Source organism: Porites lutea, chromosome 4, assembly GCF_958299795.1.
Source record: "Porites lutea chromosome 4, jaPorLute2.1, whole genome shotgun sequence".
Lineage (NCBI taxonomy): Eukaryota > Metazoa > Cnidaria > Anthozoa > Scleractinia > Poritidae > Porites > Porites lutea.
In genome coordinates, this window is record NC_133204.1 from 12,926,788 (window position 1) to 12,945,651 (window position 18,864).

General features: G+C 40.2%; 3 protein-coding genes across 3 annotated transcripts; 2 read left to right on the plus strand and 1 right to left on the minus strand.

Moving 5' to 3' along the window:
* Positions 1–206: 206 nt before the first annotated feature.
* Positions 207–2,616, plus strand: LOC140934915 (homeobox protein notochord-like). The gene is made up of 2 exons (XM_073384473.1): positions 207–731; positions 1,646–2,616. Exons 1-2 carry the CDS (start codon positions 362–364, stop codon positions 1,915–1,917), a joined length of 642 nt encoding a protein of 213 aa, XP_073240574.1. The 5' UTR covers positions 207–361; the 3' UTR covers positions 1,918–2,616.
* Positions 2,617–5,365: 2,749 nt separating this feature from the next.
* LOC140934890 (cytidine and dCMP deaminase domain-containing protein 1-like) lies at positions 5,366–7,439 on the plus strand. The gene has a single exon (XM_073384454.1). The coding sequence runs from the start codon at positions 5,590–5,592 to the stop codon at positions 7,333–7,335; it is 1,746 nt and encodes a 581-aa protein (XP_073240555.1). The 5' UTR covers positions 5,366–5,589; the 3' UTR covers positions 7,336–7,439.
* A 1,670-nt stretch (positions 7,440–9,109) lies between these two features.
* On the minus strand, positions 9,110–15,250 carry LOC140934921 (protein DBF4 homolog B-like). The gene is made up of 6 exons (XM_073384477.1): positions 14,867–15,250; positions 14,276–14,406; positions 13,356–13,451; positions 11,971–12,200; positions 10,462–10,851; positions 9,110–9,629 (listed from the first exon to the last, which is right to left on the minus strand). Exons 1-6 carry the CDS (start codon positions 14,916–14,918, stop codon positions 9,152–9,154), a joined length of 1,377 nt encoding a protein of 458 aa, XP_073240578.1. The 5' UTR covers positions 14,919–15,250; the 3' UTR covers positions 9,110–9,151.
* Between the last annotated feature and the right edge of the window lie 3,614 nt (positions 15,251–18,864).

Here is an 18,864-nt window from a genome sequence, read left to right on the forward strand (position 1 = left end):
GATACGCGAACAATTTGTTTGTTTACTGTGAAGATACTAATAAGTCGGTCCTTTCGATTATGTATTGTGTGGCTCCCTCTAATCAATATTACCAATGGACTAATGAGAAAACAGCATACTTTAGAGTACCGTCCATCGTTTAGCAACAACGATTAGAAAATTAGCAACCAATAGTTGCCAATTTCGTTGGTTGTGGGCATAAAGGCTGATATTTAATGAGCAAACGCACACTCGAAATCATTCACCTGCAGCACACGGTGCAGTAACAATCACTCCATGCCTTGAGATATTTATATGTCAAAAAATTGAAGAATTTCGTGGCGGAATCGAAAGAGATTTAGAACGGTTTCCACGTCGAATCATGCAAGCATTTACCAGTCCGTATGTGTGCCCATATTTCACCTGTTCATCGCCATATTGTCTAACCTTGAGAAACACGGCATTGGCGTCAAGTCTGCAATCAGTTAACAGGTCACCTTCAAGCCCAAGTCAGCCAGGAGTATCCTCATTTACAATCTCGTCCATTCTGGCCCGTTCTGATGACTCACAAACAAGTAAGACGAGAACTGAAGACACGAACGAACCGAAATCTTGCCCCGACAGTGGCCTAAGTACAGCTACGCAGTTTTTGCCCTACAGCTCGCATGTTTCATTAGAAAGATTTCACCCATATCACCGACCTCTGGCAGCCAGTGCTTTTGCGAGAACTAGCTGTGGATCCGTACAAAAAGGTAATATAATGAGATAAGATATTTATCACACATCAATTCCAGAAATCAGTAAACTACGTACGTCCAGTACAAATCAATGGCATCACCTTTTTCAGTGTATAACAATTTAAAAATAATCGCACTTTAAATATCTAGATTTTTCGTTCCCACCCATGCAGTTTTATCCGAAGATTGCACTGATATTTTATGTCTTCAGGGAGGCTAATTTTCCATATTTTCCCGTAATGTCATGACTTCATCTTTTTTATCAACTGCATTTTCAAAAATGTCATGATTTTCAAACTTAAATTTTTCTGCCTTCTGTAAATTATGATGAAGTATCATTAAATGCATTTTTACGAGTTTTAGATATAATTGGCAAATCATTCTGTGATATTACAACCGGTCTCTGAGGCTCATGTCAAATCGCACAACTTGAAGACTGAACGACTTTGGTTTTTCTTGTATTTTTGACAGCCTTTGCTTGGAAAGTTTCAGGGATTAATTTACTTCTCCTGCAGATGAAAAAAATCAGGCCTTTACAGCACCGTGTATCTATTATCGTGAATTAAGAAAATCACTGAAAAGCTCAATTGAAAAGAAAATGCTTTGTTAAAATCGGAGTAATCACCTTAAAGGCCCATTTTCCCGTGCGAATGTGCCCTTAATTGCTTTATACAAATTGAGTCTCATTCAATAACATAAAGCCCTCATCAGGCAAAGCTCGGCTAATTTAGTTTTTCAATTTTTCATACCAAGACAACCCTTTTATTGATGTCTTTATTATAAAAACTGAAAGACTAAAATATAGTTTTGAAGATGCGATAATTAACGCGCAGTTTCGGGAGTTTAGAAATAAACGAAAAGTCAGGGGCCAGAACCCTGCGGAAGTATTGTCGTTTTTTAGTAACATTTAGCTTGATTCGTTGTTCTAGATGGAGAATCAATCCTTTCAGTTGTTCACCACGAAGAAAACAAGGCTTGGAACTTTAAGCAAGGAAAACCGAAGAGAATTCGCACAATTTTCACTCCGGAGCAACTAGAGCGGCTCGAGAAAGAATTTGACCGACAACAGTATATGGTTGGAGCAGAGAGACATTATCTAGCTGCCTCACTCAATCTCACCGAAACACAGGTTAAGGTCTGGTTCCAAAATAGAAGAATTAAATGGAGAAAACAGAAGATGGATCGTCCCAGCTCAAGTTAAGATCTTAAAAGAGAGAGGGCAGGAAGAACTGAGTCGAAACAGGCCAAAATATTCCAGAAAATCGAGATCCTGAATGATCCTGCCTACCGAGTTACGGTCAAAATGCGTAAAGTTCATAGAGCGAGAGAAATTGCTTGAGTACGTATGACCAATTTGAAACTAATGAACAGATAATCACCCATCCAGCAAGACTAGAACCAACCCCTTATTTGATTGCGAATATGATTTTGGTAAGGCGAACGGGCCTTGCCTTTTAATGTTGTAAACAAGATTCTAGTGGCGTATTTCGCATATAAGACTAATGAACATATGTTTATCTGAAAAGTCAGTCTGATTCGGGATCCTAGCTCAAAAAGTGAATAATCATTCCGGTGTGAGTCAATAACTCTAAGACAGAAATTGGATTGAGCACTGTACATAAAAATATTGCTGAAAAAAAGGGGGTATGCAAAAAAGATTTCAATGAGAATTGTAAATAACAAATTGTATATACAGATTATCCGAGGATTTTGTATTAAAGCATAAATATACACATATTACGCCTGATATATGTAGTTGCTTGACAGAAGGTTCAATTTAAGATTCAAATGAACTATTTGTACTGGCTAGTAAAGTGGCTTTGGGACTGAAATTAATCAAGTACTGAGCGAGATAGAGTATTAAATTGAGAACTTTCCCCGACCGCAATGAACAGTAGATTTCGCGTTAAAAACGTTAATTTGTTAGTGAGAAGCCACATAATAAAGAATTAAAAGCTATTACAGGGCCGTAGCCAGGAAGAAACTACAACCGAGGCGAACACACGGTCCGTTGTACGAAATCAGCCGTATGAAATCTTCTAATATTATCAGTCTGATAAAAAAAATAAAAATCGACAGTATTTGGTAAAATTTTACCGGGGCGAGTGCCTCGGTTCGCCTCATACTGGCTACGGCGGTGTATTATGACTTTCAAAAGGAGTCTGTGGTAACGTGAGAGTCTTTCAAGAATGTACCACAAGTCGGGTAAGGAAACAAAACTTCACAACATGTCCTGAATACTTCGGTAAAACTAAAACTAGCCATAAACACCTACTCCAGCTTAGCTGGAGCCTAAGAACAATAGGCAGGGCATGATGTTCATAGAGATATTGAGAAACAAAAGGTTTTTGTAATTTTACTATATCTTTTACTCGACATGGCAGGCAAAGAAAAGCCCTTATAAAAATGTATTTTCTTATAAAATCCAAAACTAATTAGAACAATCGTGAAAAGCTAAAACTTGCAAAGGATCTCTCCAATGGTAACACTATAGGATTTTACCCACAGATTAAACGTGATAAAATAATCGATCGTCGTCTCACAATAAAAAATGCTGGGTTGTAGCAAAATCGAACATTAGATAAACTGGAAAACTAATTCTCAAATTTTGCAGCTTATAGCTCATTAAAAATATCATCGTTTAAACTCTACGTCGGTGAGAATGATTTGAAAGCAGTGATTTAGTGCTAAACAGGTCGAGGTATTAATTTTTCGTAATAAAAAACTGCCTCGCAAATAGGCCACTGCATCAAGTACCCATTGTAGAGAGTTCACGACTATATATTAGACTAATATTTTCTTATCAAAGTATAAGTAATAGAGTTCACAGGTCAACTCTTTTATTCCTTGACCATTACGAGTGTAGTGATTCATCGCCGATCTTATCTTTAATTGTCTTTTTCATAAGTTTTTTTGGAAAATAATCTGACCCAAAGCCCTCACAAAAGATAATGAACCAAATGAGGTTATCATTAGTAAACAAATAAGCCTCTGTATGTCTGCCTGTCGGTGGGCGTGATTTACTGATCGTGATTTTGCGTGATTTACTAGACGTGATTTACTGTGTTGTTGCTAGACAATTAGTCACAGGCTTGCAATCGTTTTGTTTCATGCACACGAACCAAAAAAAAACGAGCGCTTAACAGAAATGACAACATTATAAAATTGAAAATGTTTCTTATTGATGCCTACAATGAATACTGGTTTTTCTGAAACCATACCCTGTAAGGAGACAAATACTGAACTATAAATCATTCAAGATATGAGGGTTGGACTGACAATTCTCCCGAACCAAAATTTCACGTCACCCCCTTCCCTTCCTTTTCCACGGTTTACCCGCAGAATAGCCCTTTCCTAAGATACTTCATTTTGGAAATTTTGGCCGTTTATGAGGACAGACCCGAGAAAATATTTTTCCTTTCTTGAAGAAAGTCCGAAATTTGTATAAGCCCAAAATATAGTCAACATTGACTGGTTATATTAGAATGGGTAGAAAAATGGCAAGTTTGTTTTGTGGTGGGTAACTTTAGTAAACATTTCGGAGCAAGTTAGCTGAATAACACTCGAAAAGAAATGTGGCCTATTAACCTGCCCTTTTATAACAACTGAAGGGAGAAAAAAAATAGAAAAAACTTATCATGACACAAACACTTAACTCAAGTGAGGCTCTCACAAAGTACCAAAATGACAAGTGATTCATGAAAGAATGACAAAACACGATATCTGAAAACTGCCGAGTTACACTGGCAACGTGCTGACGACACATGAGGGGTGAATGCGTCGATCGTTGTCACCGGTGTGAACACCCACACTTTAACATGACTACTGTAACAACATAAGGAAAAAATAACTGATCGTTTCTTAGTGTCGTTTTGTACACCATTATATATTTCGCAAGAGCAAAATCAAGATTAAGAATGATTCAAAGAATTAATTGAAATTCTACTGCCGAGCTATTGGAACAATTGTTGTTTTTATTATTTTTTTTCAACCTCGTCCCCAGGGCTTTCAACATTGCTGCAACATTGTTTCGCATTGCTACAACATAGTTGCAACATTGCAACTCTGTGTTGCGCGAAACATGTCGTTGCGAATCGCGATGTGTAACATCAGGGGCCTTGAGCAACGACGACGGAGACGGCAACGAGAACGGCAAAAAAAGCAACAGGTTTACTCAGATTAGCAAAACAACAACTTTGCACGTGCATCATGCTTTTTTGTACATTTCTTTGCCGTTTCTGCACGACTACGGCGTGAAAATGGGGGACGTAAACAATCCACGACGAAATTTGCCCCTTCTTAAGGGGCTAGGAGAGGAGATTTCCCCCAAGAAACGCCTGACACTCAGGATAGTTGTAAGCTGTCACGCATTAGTTGGGAAGAAGTGTTGCGTGACGACCCAGTCTGGTAGAAAGCAGAAGAAAATGACCCAATTCCCGTGCCAGCCTAACATTTTCTCTTTCCCTCTCAAAGACATAAAAAAACAAAAACAACAGTAGCAGACAAACGAACAAACAAACCAGCTGCTCACTTGAATTTTATGGGCAGGTCAAAGTACAGGTGACATCGAATCGTGACGTCACAGACAGGTGACGTGTCTATCCATCAGAAGAAGAAAACAATTAATTTTCAATATACCGTAAACGTGTTTACGGGCATCAAAACGAGATCTTGCGACGCGTAGAGGCCTCCGCTGATATAGGTCTGTACACATCAGAACATGATGTGAAGCAAGCATCTACAAGCGGCCTGGATTTGAAAACTGAAAATCACGAGGTAAAATGTAAACATCTTGCCGGTGGGATCCAAGCATATAATTCTGTCTGTAATCTACACTTGACTAATAGCGGATTACCATAAACGTTGCTTCAAAATGAGCCAAGGGCAGTATGACTTTGCTAAGTTTGTAAACACGATAGACAAAACGGATCTGTATTCTTGCTTGGCACTGTGGATGGAAGAGTGTCCCCTAGCGACGACGGTGATGTGTGGTTTTGATCTTGAACTAAATGATAACTGCGATGATCTTAACATTAATTCGATAAACAACGAAGGCACGTGGTCTGATGCCCCCGAAGAGGACGGTCCTCTTAAAAAGAGGGCGAAGACAAATAACTGCGTCACCACAGACAAGATAATTTCGCGAAATTCTGATATTTTGGTCCGTGACGAGACAAATTTGGTCTTGAATAACTTGGTCAATGGGACAACGAACGCGATTAACAATGTCACGGATTCAAAGAAGGAAAGTCTCAAACATTGTGAAACATCAGTCAATAGGTTTATTAACAGAAAACCCACAGATGAACAGGCTAAGTCAGTGAACTGCAACAGCCCCACAGTGAACAAAATTGGCGTTGTAATGGTGGACATTTCGTCAGAGAATATCGTGGCGATCGATTGCTCGCGTGACAATGTGCACGGCGTGACAAGTGTATTAGTTGACTTCAGTGACCGCGCAGCAAATTGCGTTATTTACGCCTCGCGTAAACCTTGCTCTGTTTGCACCAAACTCATGATCCAAGCAGGGATTTCCAGAGTATGTTATCTACCATTTGAGCCAGAATATCCCAATGATGATGATCTTGATAAAGTTGAAAAACTCTACAGGATGAGTGAGATTGGTCAGTCTATTTATGTGCCCAATATACAGAAAATAGTTTTAGCAGAAAGTGAATTGAGGTACTCGCCCTATTCCGCGAGTAAGCATTGTCATATAACTTTTATGTTATCTTTACTGGGTCGTTACTGGGGTGAACAGTGGAAAAGTAGAGTTGCAAAACAGCTGAAATGGCCTGAGTACAATGAATGCAAGAAACAAGTAGATCACTCCATTGAGGTTATGCTTGAATGGATCTCAAGGGTAACGTTTGGGGACCTTCCTGAATCTGTCACCTTTTATGAGTGTAATTCCAAAAATTCAACCAAAATTGAAACGAATTGTGGAAGCATGAATAACCTTCTGCCTGACGATGAACATAATATCATCCTTCCTCTTAGTTCTAACCCACGCTGGCAGGAACTGGCTCGACATATGTCAAGAATGGCCAATATTTTGGCACAATGCTCAAACGATCCCAAAAGGGGAGTAGGGGCTGTGATACTGCAAAGAAACCAGATTGTATCAGCATGTTGGAACGGTTATCCTCCGAAAGCAGGTTATGGAGATTTTCCCAGAGCTTCCCATTGTGATGGACCCTTACCCTCGAAAAAGTACCCCTTCTCTATCCATGCTGAACAGGCCGCAATTCTTGGAAGGAACACTCGGAACATTAGCGATATTTCCTGCACTATGTTTGTGAGCAAAACACCTTGTAATGAATGCGTTCCGCTGATTATAAAAGCAGGGATCAAAAATGTGGTTTTCCCCCTTGACACACAAAAGAGGGATCCAGCTTTCCTTGGGTATAGTTTGATTTGGAGAAGCATTGATCATGAAAGGTTAAGAGGGTTTGAAAGTCGCTTACCTCCAGTGAAACAAGAAGAATGTGAATCAGGCTCAAAATCTGTTAACCATGCATCACGCCAGCTGTGTTTTAATGGAATGACAAAAAGTGTAGAAAATAATGCAGCACAAGATCTTGTAGCTTCATTGATGCCTTGTGATCAGTGGAGTTGAGTACAAAGAACACAATGAACAGTTCATAGACTCGGTGTGGAGAGGGTTGTGTGATGTGTCTGTACAGAGTGGAGGGCGGGGTTGCCGTGAACAAAGTCTCTTACGCAGCCATTATGCGAGTCATCACGCAGCACTTCTCTCTGAAATACGGAAAGGGGAGTGTTGCATGACGACGCAAGAAAAAGACTGCAGAGCGGAGTATTGCGTGATGATCCTTAAAATGGCTGCATTATTGGAGACTTGGATTAATGTGCTTCTTGAAGTGTTTTAGGTACTTATGAAGAGTTCAGGCTTAAAGAGTTTCCCAACCAATTAATGCAACAAGAAATAGCGGTAAAAATGGTGATTAAGTGACAACTAGCAGTGCATGGAAGACAGCCTTTGTTTAGCCATCTTTACTCAAGAATAGAGGAAACATGGGGGAATTATGAGTTTCTGGTCACTGCCTTTTGTTCTGGCCAAGTCTGAAAACCGTTGTATGAGACTTTGTTAGTGAGTTATTATTGGCTGTAAATTTTAAGTTGTTTTTTACAAAGAACCAGCGAAAACGTGATTATGATTTATGTGTACCATGTCAGTTTTTTTTATCTTTTAAAATACCAGGTTAACCTGAAATTCATGCGATTGCATTGAGTCGCTTTCTCCACTCAGCAACGACGTTACTGAGGGAGTAATAATGACTGGAAGTAATCGGATGAAATTCAGGCTAATACTGGGTGGGAAGTGTTGAAGTAGTGCATTCTAAGATCTTGGAGAAAAAATTAGTTTGATATATGTCTATTCTAATGGAATAAGTGAAGAACTCACCGTTTGTGTTTTACGTTTGTTGTGGAGTTTAAAGCAATCAATTAGTTTGATTTTGTCTGCAGAAAAAGAGGGTCAGTGTTCTCAATAAAGATGCAATAAGAGTTGTTGTAAGAGTTAATAACAGTTTTATTACTAGATAGCATTCAGTTCACAAAAGTCTCATAACAATACTTTTAGGATTAGACTACGAGCATATATTATCTATATATTATGGGGTTTGAAAGAAACTCTATTTTTAAGAATAACGTCTGAGTTTACCTCTAAATCCTCTCCATAACGGCAAGGTTTGTAACAAACTAATGTCAAATGTTTCATTTCTTTCTCTGTTGTATTTTCCTATTTTTCTCCTGAGTAGTTCACCTTCAGTAATTACAATCCTGCGTTACTGGTATTGTAAAGGACTAAAAATATTTTGTGACGGACTTCGAAACTTTTTCAGACAGTCCTCACAGATTTCGCAGGTCAAATTGCAGTTCATTGCGAAGGGCATAAACTCCACTGAAATTGGTGTCGTTCGTTCTGGCAGTCAGTCTGTTTGTGTTTAAATCTCGGGTTTGCTTAAAAAAGTATACCAGTTAAATCTACATTAAATAGAGGATATTACACGGTGGCGCGAAGATATGAATTTTTTTCGAGTGGCAAAACAATATTTTACTCACTCGCTGCGCTCGTTCGTAAAATATTGTTTTTGCCACGAGAAAATAAAATTCATATCTTCAAGCCGCCGTGTAATGTTCTTTTTATTATATAGACAAAAAGACATCGATAAAATAATAGAGGGAAACTACCGAAATTACATATTCGATAAACTCACGTGTGAGATTATGGAAAATAAACCACTCGGGTCTCGGATGTAGTTTTTATGAATTTTACGAGTGGTATATTTTCCAGTAAAACACTCGTGTCTATATAATAAATAGTATTTCGCCATAACAGATTGATTTCTCCTTTATTAAGATTTTAATCTTTGGATTGCTGCATTTGATTACAGTCCAGGACTCTTAAGAAGCTATGGCGAGCGTCCATTCGGGCTTTTGACGAACACCGGTAGGTTAACAAAAAGAGACCCGCTTGCCCCTTTCGAACCGCTTCTCCTACTGCGCCGAAGTCGGATTCTCATCGGTGTGGACTCGACGATCGAATATCGATCCGTCTTTTTTCTTTTGGATTTGTTGTGACTAGCTTCAACGTCAGCTTCGTCGCGACGTCTCTTCTTAGCGCTGGATTTCACGACGGAATATTGATCATCTTGAAATCGGACAATTTTGATCGGAGTTACCGTCTTTTTAACCTTTTGAGCAGAGTTCGGCCTTGTTCGGGCGGGCGAGGAAGTCTCCGACTGTCTGCTTGGGGTCCTTCGGCCAGGAGATGGAGTTGGCGGCTTGCTTCTTAAGGTTTTCCGTCTTCGTGGGGATGTGGATGTTCCTGATATTATCTTTCTTTTTTGAGGAGTTGATTTGACAATAACTGGAGATCTACTTCTTGACCTAAAGGCGTAAGGAAAAAAGTGACTACAAAACATGTGTTAAAACTTTCGCTTCCACTCAGGAGATGCCAAAAGTAAGAAACTGGCCCTTGTTGCCCAAACACTGGATAGCGCTTCTCGGGCGGAAAGTGTTAGGGAACGCAACTGCAATATGCACTAGATAATAGCTGTATCTAGTATATAACGCTATCCACTTTTGAACAACTAAGGGCCTGGAAGCTTATGTTGGCTTGTATAAATAGCAGTAACAGAATGTAATCGAGAATTGTTTCAGTCAGGGGACGATTGCTGTTTCGAATTTTCAGTTCTGTACTTTTGCTCGACTCTCAGTGAGGTGTGGTTATTGATTTTCCAAAATACTTTCATCCCAGACCCATAATAAAACGCACCCTCGCTCTCACTTGATGCCTTTTAGATTTATTCTTGGCTAGTCCCAGCACAGCGTCTTCCCTTGCCTTCTCGGTCAATGCTTTGACCACGTGACCCGAAACGCATCGGCCGCGCGCAATAATGAGGCCTAGGGACTAGGCAAGATTTTCTCCTTTTCAGTATGATCTCTGTTCCATTCAACAAACTTGGGAATCCAGGAGCGGGGGCTAAACGTCTTTACATGAGGCCAAGCTGAAGCCTGCAGGACTGGGAATTTTTTTTCTTTTTTCTTAGGCTCTGGATTAGCGGACCCTACTTTACTCGAAGATCTTAAATCCGTCACTGACAAGCACGGAACTTTCTAATGTAAAAGTAGTGATTGCCTTCGCTAAGTTTGCTTCTAACTTAATTACTTAATACTATCGTTAGTTTGCTTGGTACTGACTGGTTTGTTGCTTGATTACCTTGATTTTCTAGTTGTATTTGAAGCCTCTGCACTTGTTTTCTTTCTCATTTCAGCCTCAAATTCTTTTAAAGTTTTCCCTCTTGATATCAGCCTATCCAGTTCAGCGTAGGTATCTTTTCGCGATGCCACCAACTTGTGTTGTCTGCCGGTAATATGCGTCTTCATCCCCACATACTGCTCATCACACAGCTCACAGTATCCTTTCTTGTCCGTACTTCCAGTAGAGCGCTTACCAGCTGCACGCTTGGTGCGCCTCTGTGGACTTTTAGATGAACTTCGTGACCTTGTGCGCATGCTCACCGGTTCGTCAAAGGGTGAAAAGCCGGGCGGAGCATCGAGGTTCAGTCGTGGCCACATATTTAGTTCCTTAACCAGGGGTCTGTATTGTCTATCGGAGTAACAAGAATTATTAGTATATTTTTAACGATCAGATTATCGGCGAAGTTCTTGCCTAGGAAATACTGTTAGATTTAAGCCATCATTGGCCTTGAGGTACTGAAGGGATTCTTAATCAAATAGACTCAGGTTATACTATGTACACTCTATACCATGGGCTAGCTATCCGGTATGGTATGAACACCTATCTGATATGTGACTCTCCACTTCAGAGACCAGCGCAGCGCAGCCACTATCCGTTCTTATGTGTGCAGAACAGGGGCCCTATCCGGTATCATATGGTTTTCGTGCCAGCGTAAAAGTCAGCCGGTATAGTGAACATAGCCTACATAAGCTTTTTAGCAAGCTAATGTGCCTTTCTCCTAGCCATGGCTAAAATGTGCGCAAATTCTGCTGCAAGCACTCGTTCCTTGGTGTAGTTTGTGTCCATGGTAGTCTCCCTTGCAGCCGTTTACCCTACAAGAACGTTGCGTGACATCCCAAAAAACGACTGCGAGGGAGAAGCGTTTTAGCTTCTAAGACTTTCTATAAAATATTAACCCACACATCACTAAACCCGACAGTTTATTTGGAGTGATTCTGTGAGTCATTAATTTGAAAAGAAACAATTGGTTCAAAATTTTAATATCCATACCGCACACTACAAGTAGACTGATGAAGCTGGACTAAGTGGTCTTGAATATTTATTGCTACATAGAGTTTCATGCTTCTTGCGACGCAATCATCGGGCAACTGCCAAAAAAACGATTACAATGAAATATATAGAGAAAACAGAACAATAAATGGCGCGTGGGGCGTAGCGTTTGGTGCGTAGCGCGTCTGCTGATTCTGTTTGGTTAATCATGATGAAATGGTAAGTCGTCGAAGCTCTTCGACGCCCCATTTGTTGTATTGTTTTCTCTATATATTCGATTGTAATCGTTCTTTTTGGCAGTTGCCTGATGACTGTTTCGCAGAAGTCTCTGAGTCGCAATAAATATTCAAGACCACTTAGTGCAGCTCACGCATCAGTCTACTTGATGTATTCTCTAGGTTAACTATTGAGCACTCTTATATAGTCGATGAGAACATCACTCTGGTACTCCGTTAGTCTACAAACCATGTATCTTACCGACTATGATCTTCCACTTTAAGGAAAGCCCCTCTGAGACTGCAAACACGGCAAGACGGTTGCCTACTAGTAGCTTGATGTTTCGTTTGCCCTTCAATCCATTTTAAAACTTGCTCAACCGGTTTGACTTGTATTCCCCACTTTTCTGCATTGGTCAGGACATCGGTACTCTTGGTTGGTTGTTTCTGTTGTTTCACAGACTTCTGGAGAATGGCTTCAGCACGAGTTGGCTGAAAAAAAGAAGACTAATTTGTGAGCTTTAGAAATAACTGTTCATTCCCCTATTTCCCGTAAGATCCTCGGGATATATATCTTGGGTACCAGAGACTTTCCCTTTTCTGTCAAGTCTTTATGGTGACCCGCGCGAAAAGCTTTTTTTCTCGCGGTCTCCGCCTTCGGCCAACATCGAAAATTCCCGCCGCGCGCGAACGGCAACAAGAACGTCAAAAAAACAATAGGTTTAATAAGCAAAACAACAACTTTGCGGGTGCATCACGCTTTTTTGTACATTTCTTTGCCCGCTTTGCACGACTACGACGTGAAAATGCCTAATTTCGCGTTTTATGGAATACGTAAACAATCAACGACGAAATTTTGTTTCCGTCTTTCTGCACTTGGATATGGTCCCTAGGCATTCAACTCCAGGAGGGTTCGCCTACATGTACATTTGACAAAGTGAGTGGATAGGAATAATTGCGATAAAAACTGAAAGAACGTAATTTCCTTTTTTAAGCGACGTTCTCGTTGCCGTCGCGTCGTTGGATCTTAAAGTCCCTATTTTCTACACTGAGAAGAGGACGACTACGAGTACGAGATTTTCCCAGAATTTCCCAACACTAAGTAGTGCGCGCGCATGAATCAGCGTTATTTTGGCGGGAACACGTGATAGCCATCGTCATTAGAATAGTGAGAATGTCGTAGTGGCGGAAACAAGTTATCAAATGTAACAAGTTTTATCATTTTGCTATCGGGAGAGGGCTTAACCTCCTTTAGTACAAATAACCGAACAAACTTTTTTGGTGAAAAAAAGTAAGAAGAAGCTTTCCAGGGTGTCTTTTTTCAGAAGACGCGCAAAAACTTAAGTTAAATCTCGTACTTGTACCCGTCCTCGTCCTCAAATCTAAAGCTCTCTAAAGACTCGACCGAAGCCAGGAACTGTCCATGAAAAGTCTCTGGCACCCAGCGTAGATCCCACCGATCTTACGGAAAGATACGGAACAGCGAAAAGTCTATTGGAATCAGACCTACAACAGTAAAGGTAATAAGGCAACAGATGCCTGAAAGATTAAAACAAATAGAAGACAACTCTCCAGTTCATTGATCTATGCAACAAACAATAAAAGCGCACACTTGCGCGCACCAAACGTAGTGATGAGAATACTTACCCCTCGATTGCCCGATAAAGTGAGGTTTGTAGTTCCTGGTTTCTTTTGGTCTGTGATCACACATGACAATTCCTTACTAAGAAACTTTTCTACTACCTAGAGAGATCAAAAAAACCAACAAAAATATAAATGGTTTGATACCCTGATTTACTACGTTCCCTCTTCTGACCTTTTGCATGCAAGTTTTATTGATGCATGTGCTTTTTCAAGAGTACGGTCTTGAAACAAAGACATGCACACTGATAATGTATCATTAAAACTGTAAAAAGAAAGCATATGCAATGGACTTATCCTGGAATAAAGTTTGTAATAACATTATAGTGATGTGTTTTACAAATTAAGTACAGAGAAAGAAGAGAAAACATTTAATAAAATAAGAACCAATAAGTCCGAACTTTGAAAAAGCTAGTATATAAACACATAGTTTGAAATGGCTCCCGAAATAGCATTAAGTTTTTAAGAAGCTTAGTTAATTTGGACCGTCATTCAGTCTTGTGTAGTCTTCATCATTCAACTGTGTTTTGAGCAGGTCCTGTTTTACTCCTCATGTGCTGTATACGTTCCAGTCCAAGATAACATGAGATAAGCAGTGTAGCGTAATCATATACGTAAACATTGAAATCATAAAACAAACTCATTATAACAGACATTATCATGCTGACATTTTGGGGTACCTACACCAAGTTTCTGTTGCAACGGCGGATAACTGCATGCTCTTTAGATTGTGTTGAATATCAGTGCGTGCAGATTGCATTAAAATTGTAAGACCATTTTGGTCCATTTTGTTATCATTTGAGATTGGTCCTCAGAGAGGCGATGTTTTATGACCTTTGATACCACTGAAACGTTCTCTCGGGTGTCTGTCACCATCCTTTAATTGCACCCCTTCCACTGAAGTAACATTAAATCTCTGTACTGACCCCTCCTAGTTCTTTGAGTTTTCTCTCCAGCTCCCTGGCTTTACTTGCTGACTGCACGTGAAGGAAAAATGTCTTGCCTTCAAGCGGAGCGGAGGTAAACTGCAAACAACGACGACCGCGAGATTCTGAAGCTAAAGGCATGGACAATTGATAAGTCAATAAAGGAAATAGGGGAACCTAATTAGAATCAGCTGGAATTAGGAGAGAAGTGGATAGAAAAAATGAATAACTGGTAAAAGCAAGCATATGTTTAACTAACTAGGAAAGTCGAATGTAAGATCAGAGGGAGCCTTCACTTGAAAGATTGTAAGACAATTATCTTAGTCATGTTCTTTTAGTTTTCGATTTTTTCCCCCAGTGATCGATTGTCTGAAGAGTAACCCAACTTTGACGAACTGAACGTCTTATTTAAGATACGAAATGAAAGTAAAGGGAGGCCCTTACACAGCCCCGTATCCAAAAATTGTCTAAGTAAAGTAGCTCCAGAATTCAGCTTGTGATTTGTGGGGCAATCATTGTATCTTGAAACGAAGAAGGGTGAAAGTACAAGGTTACAGGAAAAACAGCTAGCAAAGAATCAAGTTTACTTACATTTGTCCCTGCTTCTGTTAGTTTTTCTGTTTCTTTTTGATCCAGAGCTCATTCTTCCAATCAGTTGTCTAGCTTTGCATCACTCGTTTATTTACTCCGACTCCGAAACATTTGTTGTAAGTAGCCGCGCAAGCGCTAATGGCTTCTAATCATTATTGTGACGTCATTATTTGCAGTAATTAAGAACTTTAAAAACTGTCGGCCGTCTCGAAGACTACTTGTCGGCCGCAACTGTCATGCAGTTGACTGGCAATAAACTGTTTAAGTGAATTATATTTTGGGTCGGAAATACGCCGGCTTAACAAGTCATTGAGATTGGCGACTGCCAAAATGAGTCACATTAGAGAAAACTGAATTTTGTTTGGCTCTGTTTCAGCCCTTTGTTGTTTGCGCTTATTTTAGAAGTGCTGCTAACGAACAAACTATTGATTTAAACGTAAATAGTTATCTCTAATGCCTGGCAAGAAAGCGGTTTTTGGAAAGAAAACTCGCTGGAAGTCTTTATATAATTTCCTTTTATGAGTTGCACAGAAAATCTACTCAATACTACTACTAAATACTTATACTCACCACGATTTGATCCCATTCCCCATTTTCCTTTTTCCGCAAGCCTGACGTAACAGAACACTAAACCAGAAAAGACAACACAATGCCCATTTTTTGGCGACGTGATCATCTCACTACAATTTTTTGGCATCATTTCACATCCCGTGTCAGTTTTCCCGAATTAATTGATGAAACGTGCTTTTGGCAAAGGTGAAAGGAAATACGAAAGTCTGGTCTTGAAAAACCTCAGTCACGGTCTCTGTGAATTAAGATAAATATTTCAGCTTCTGAATTTAAGTTCATGAGACATTAGGCTGGGTAGTGCACAGCTTAAAGTCTGCTAACTCTTAACTTTAAAAGGCCAATATCATAGGGCTAAATTAGAGGGTGCATATTGGCGAATAATAGTTATGGGTTTTCTAAACCTCTTTAACAAAAACTCTAGCCTAACATTTATTTCCATCAAGATATGTTGATGAAATGAATAATACCTACATTATTATAGCGGAGCTCCACGAGCGAGCCCGTAGCCCCATATAGCTAAGAAAATTTTGTTATCTATCCATCCGAGAAAATCTGGTGGTCACTTCGTCCGCACCACAGAGAAACCAATGAGAACAGTCACACTTTCTAGCTAGTGTGGGAGCCTGCAGATAATAGGGTGTTTTAGACAGCACGACGACGGCGAAGGCAACGAGAACGGCAAAAAGGCAATAGGTTTTATGAGAAAAACAACAACTTTACACATGCAGCACAATTTTTTGTACATTTCTTTGCCGTCACTGAGCGACTGTGAGGTGAAATTCCCTCAAGCGAAGTTTTATGGAGGACGCAAACACAGGACTACAAATTTCGCTCTGTAAACTTGGTGGCAGTCCCAAAGAATCCATTCCAGGGAAATTCACCCACATTCTCCTACATCGCACATCCATGTTATGGCCAGTCGACAGCTGTCAAAACAGAACATCCACTGACCAGTATGACATGCTGTGTCACGGGCCCAGGTGTCTTGAAAGATCACGTGGTTTTTCTAAGTTTACCGCTGATCAGTTACTAGTTTTCAATTGATCGCAAGCTCAAGTTGCATGTTTTTCAAAGTGGAAATCCCCAAGAGCCGTTTCTTGGGGACAGGAAAGCTCTTTTACTCAAGATCGATTTCTTTGCAGTGGTTACAAGTCCCATTATTCCTTCTTGATGTAAGTTGCAAATTTATTAAAGGAAGCTTTGCTTTTAGCCCTGGCTAAATCTATTTGGTAAAATCCAACTAGTGGTCTATTATTAATACTACGTTCTGATTGGCTGAGCTACTACTAGGCTATATATTTTATAGCCCACTAGTAGCGAAAAGCGTGGGCTTTTTGGCGGCAAAAAAGGATTAAAGTCTGGCTTTAACTAGCTAATTTTTTTTTTATCCTCGTTATTTTTGACCAACAAGTTGGATTTTAGTAAAACAATTATTCCTCGAGCCCTCATGGACTCTGAGTCAATAGCCCATTCGGCCTCGGCCTCATGGGCTACGGACTCAGAGCCCATGAGGGCTCGAGGAATAGTTGTTAAATATTATATTTTAATATAAAATATTGATCAGAAGGCAAACCTAAACGCGAAGCTTCCAAACGAAAACAAGTTTTGTTCGATACAATTAATAACAGGCTGTAAGACTACCTGGAAGAGATACCAAACAAGCTATAACTGATCATCACATAAGAATTGTTGTGTCAAAACTGTTTCAGCAGGGTATCGAAAAGTAGCCTGCGAACAAGCTCTTCATTTTAGGCTAATCAAAAAGGGGTGATTGACACAAGGAACAAAGCACGGAGGCTTTTTATGTATCATGCCTCGTGCAAACAGATGCAACATTGCTAGCCAACAACCCACAACATTGTTGGATGTTACATGCTGCGTCCGTTTGTACACCCTGTTGCTTGTTGTTGCATGTTGTTGCATGTTGTTGCGCAAAGTTTGAAACAGTTCAAAATTTTGAACCAACTACTCCCAACATTTCTTTTGTTCCGTGATCGCCGAAGCGTTGCGCAACAATGTTGGATCCGTTTGCACAGCTCTGCCAACATTGTTGGGGCCACGCACGCGCATTACACATGGTCTTTAAAGTCTTATGGGTTGTATCCTTCTCACGGTGCACTGCAGGTCCCAACATTGCTGGGAGTTGTTTGCACACCACTCACCAACACGGTCACAACAACTCCGGCACTGATGTCGGGCGAGCAATATTGGCAGTTGTTGCGTTCGTTTGCACGTAGCCTTGCGCCAGTAGCTATGGCATGGGATCTCAAAGTTCATACGTGTGAGTTCAAGATGGCTTGATATTGGCCAAGTTCGCTTTTGAGTATTTATGCACGGACAGAGACTAAGAGATGCCGCCCAATAATGGAGCTAACATTCAGCCTTCTTGACTAAACAAGCTTGGTCAATATTATTATAGTCTATATTATTTTTTGCAAAAACCGAGAAATGTTTTCCAGCGGAACAAATCGAGAAATCCCGAGCGTGCAAGTGGTGACTATCCTGCCCGCTCGCGGAACGAATTGTTAGATAGAGCGATTTTCGCATGACCTTGAAATGAAAAGCGAAGACTGACAGAATATGAGAGAGCGAGTTGATTAGTTCATCGAACGGATACAAACGCGCTTGGCTTTTGGTTGTGTCAGAGAACTATCTGGGACAACGAATCAACCGATACTTCGCTTTTACGTCATACTGCAACACAGTTGGCCAATCGAACAATGCCTTTTCATATAGGGTTATCTTTGGCGGAAAAACGAAGAGGCCATGTTTGATCTTTTCATTCATTGGCTGATAAAACAAATAAAGAAAACTTACTGAAACCATTTTTCAAGGTCATACAAAAATCGCTCTACATGGGTGCGAGTTTCTTTACTAAAATCCAAATCAGGATCTTTAATCCGAAAACGGATAATTCGTTTCTTTCCTAAAATACAAAAACGGATTTTTGATCCAAATAATCCACAACGGAGGTGGATTCTTTGGATCATATCCAAAACCGGATACTTTGGATACATGATCCGAAGCGTTTCCTTACTACGGATCCGAAAAGAGTGAATACAGCCACCAGCGAGTAACTCGAAACAATTTTAGTACTTACCGCCCCCCCACCCGGCTGTCTGACAACATGCACACTTCTCATCATTATGGCCATTTTTAAGCCCGAGGCATGTATTAAACCAGGGATCGTTTTATCGGGACTGATAAAATCGCAATACAATTGTTTAGTTCACAGGGACAAATCGAGACAAAACTGCTACACAACTTCGCCGGCGCGTCTTGCAATATTTTACTTTTCCAGGGGATATATCTTATTTCAAGACTCATCTTTACTTGGTTCGTCTAAAGCAGTATCCTTGAGCTAAGCATCCAGAATACAAAGAAAGATCAGCAAATTTGCAACATTAACAGCAGCCGTGGTATTCTCG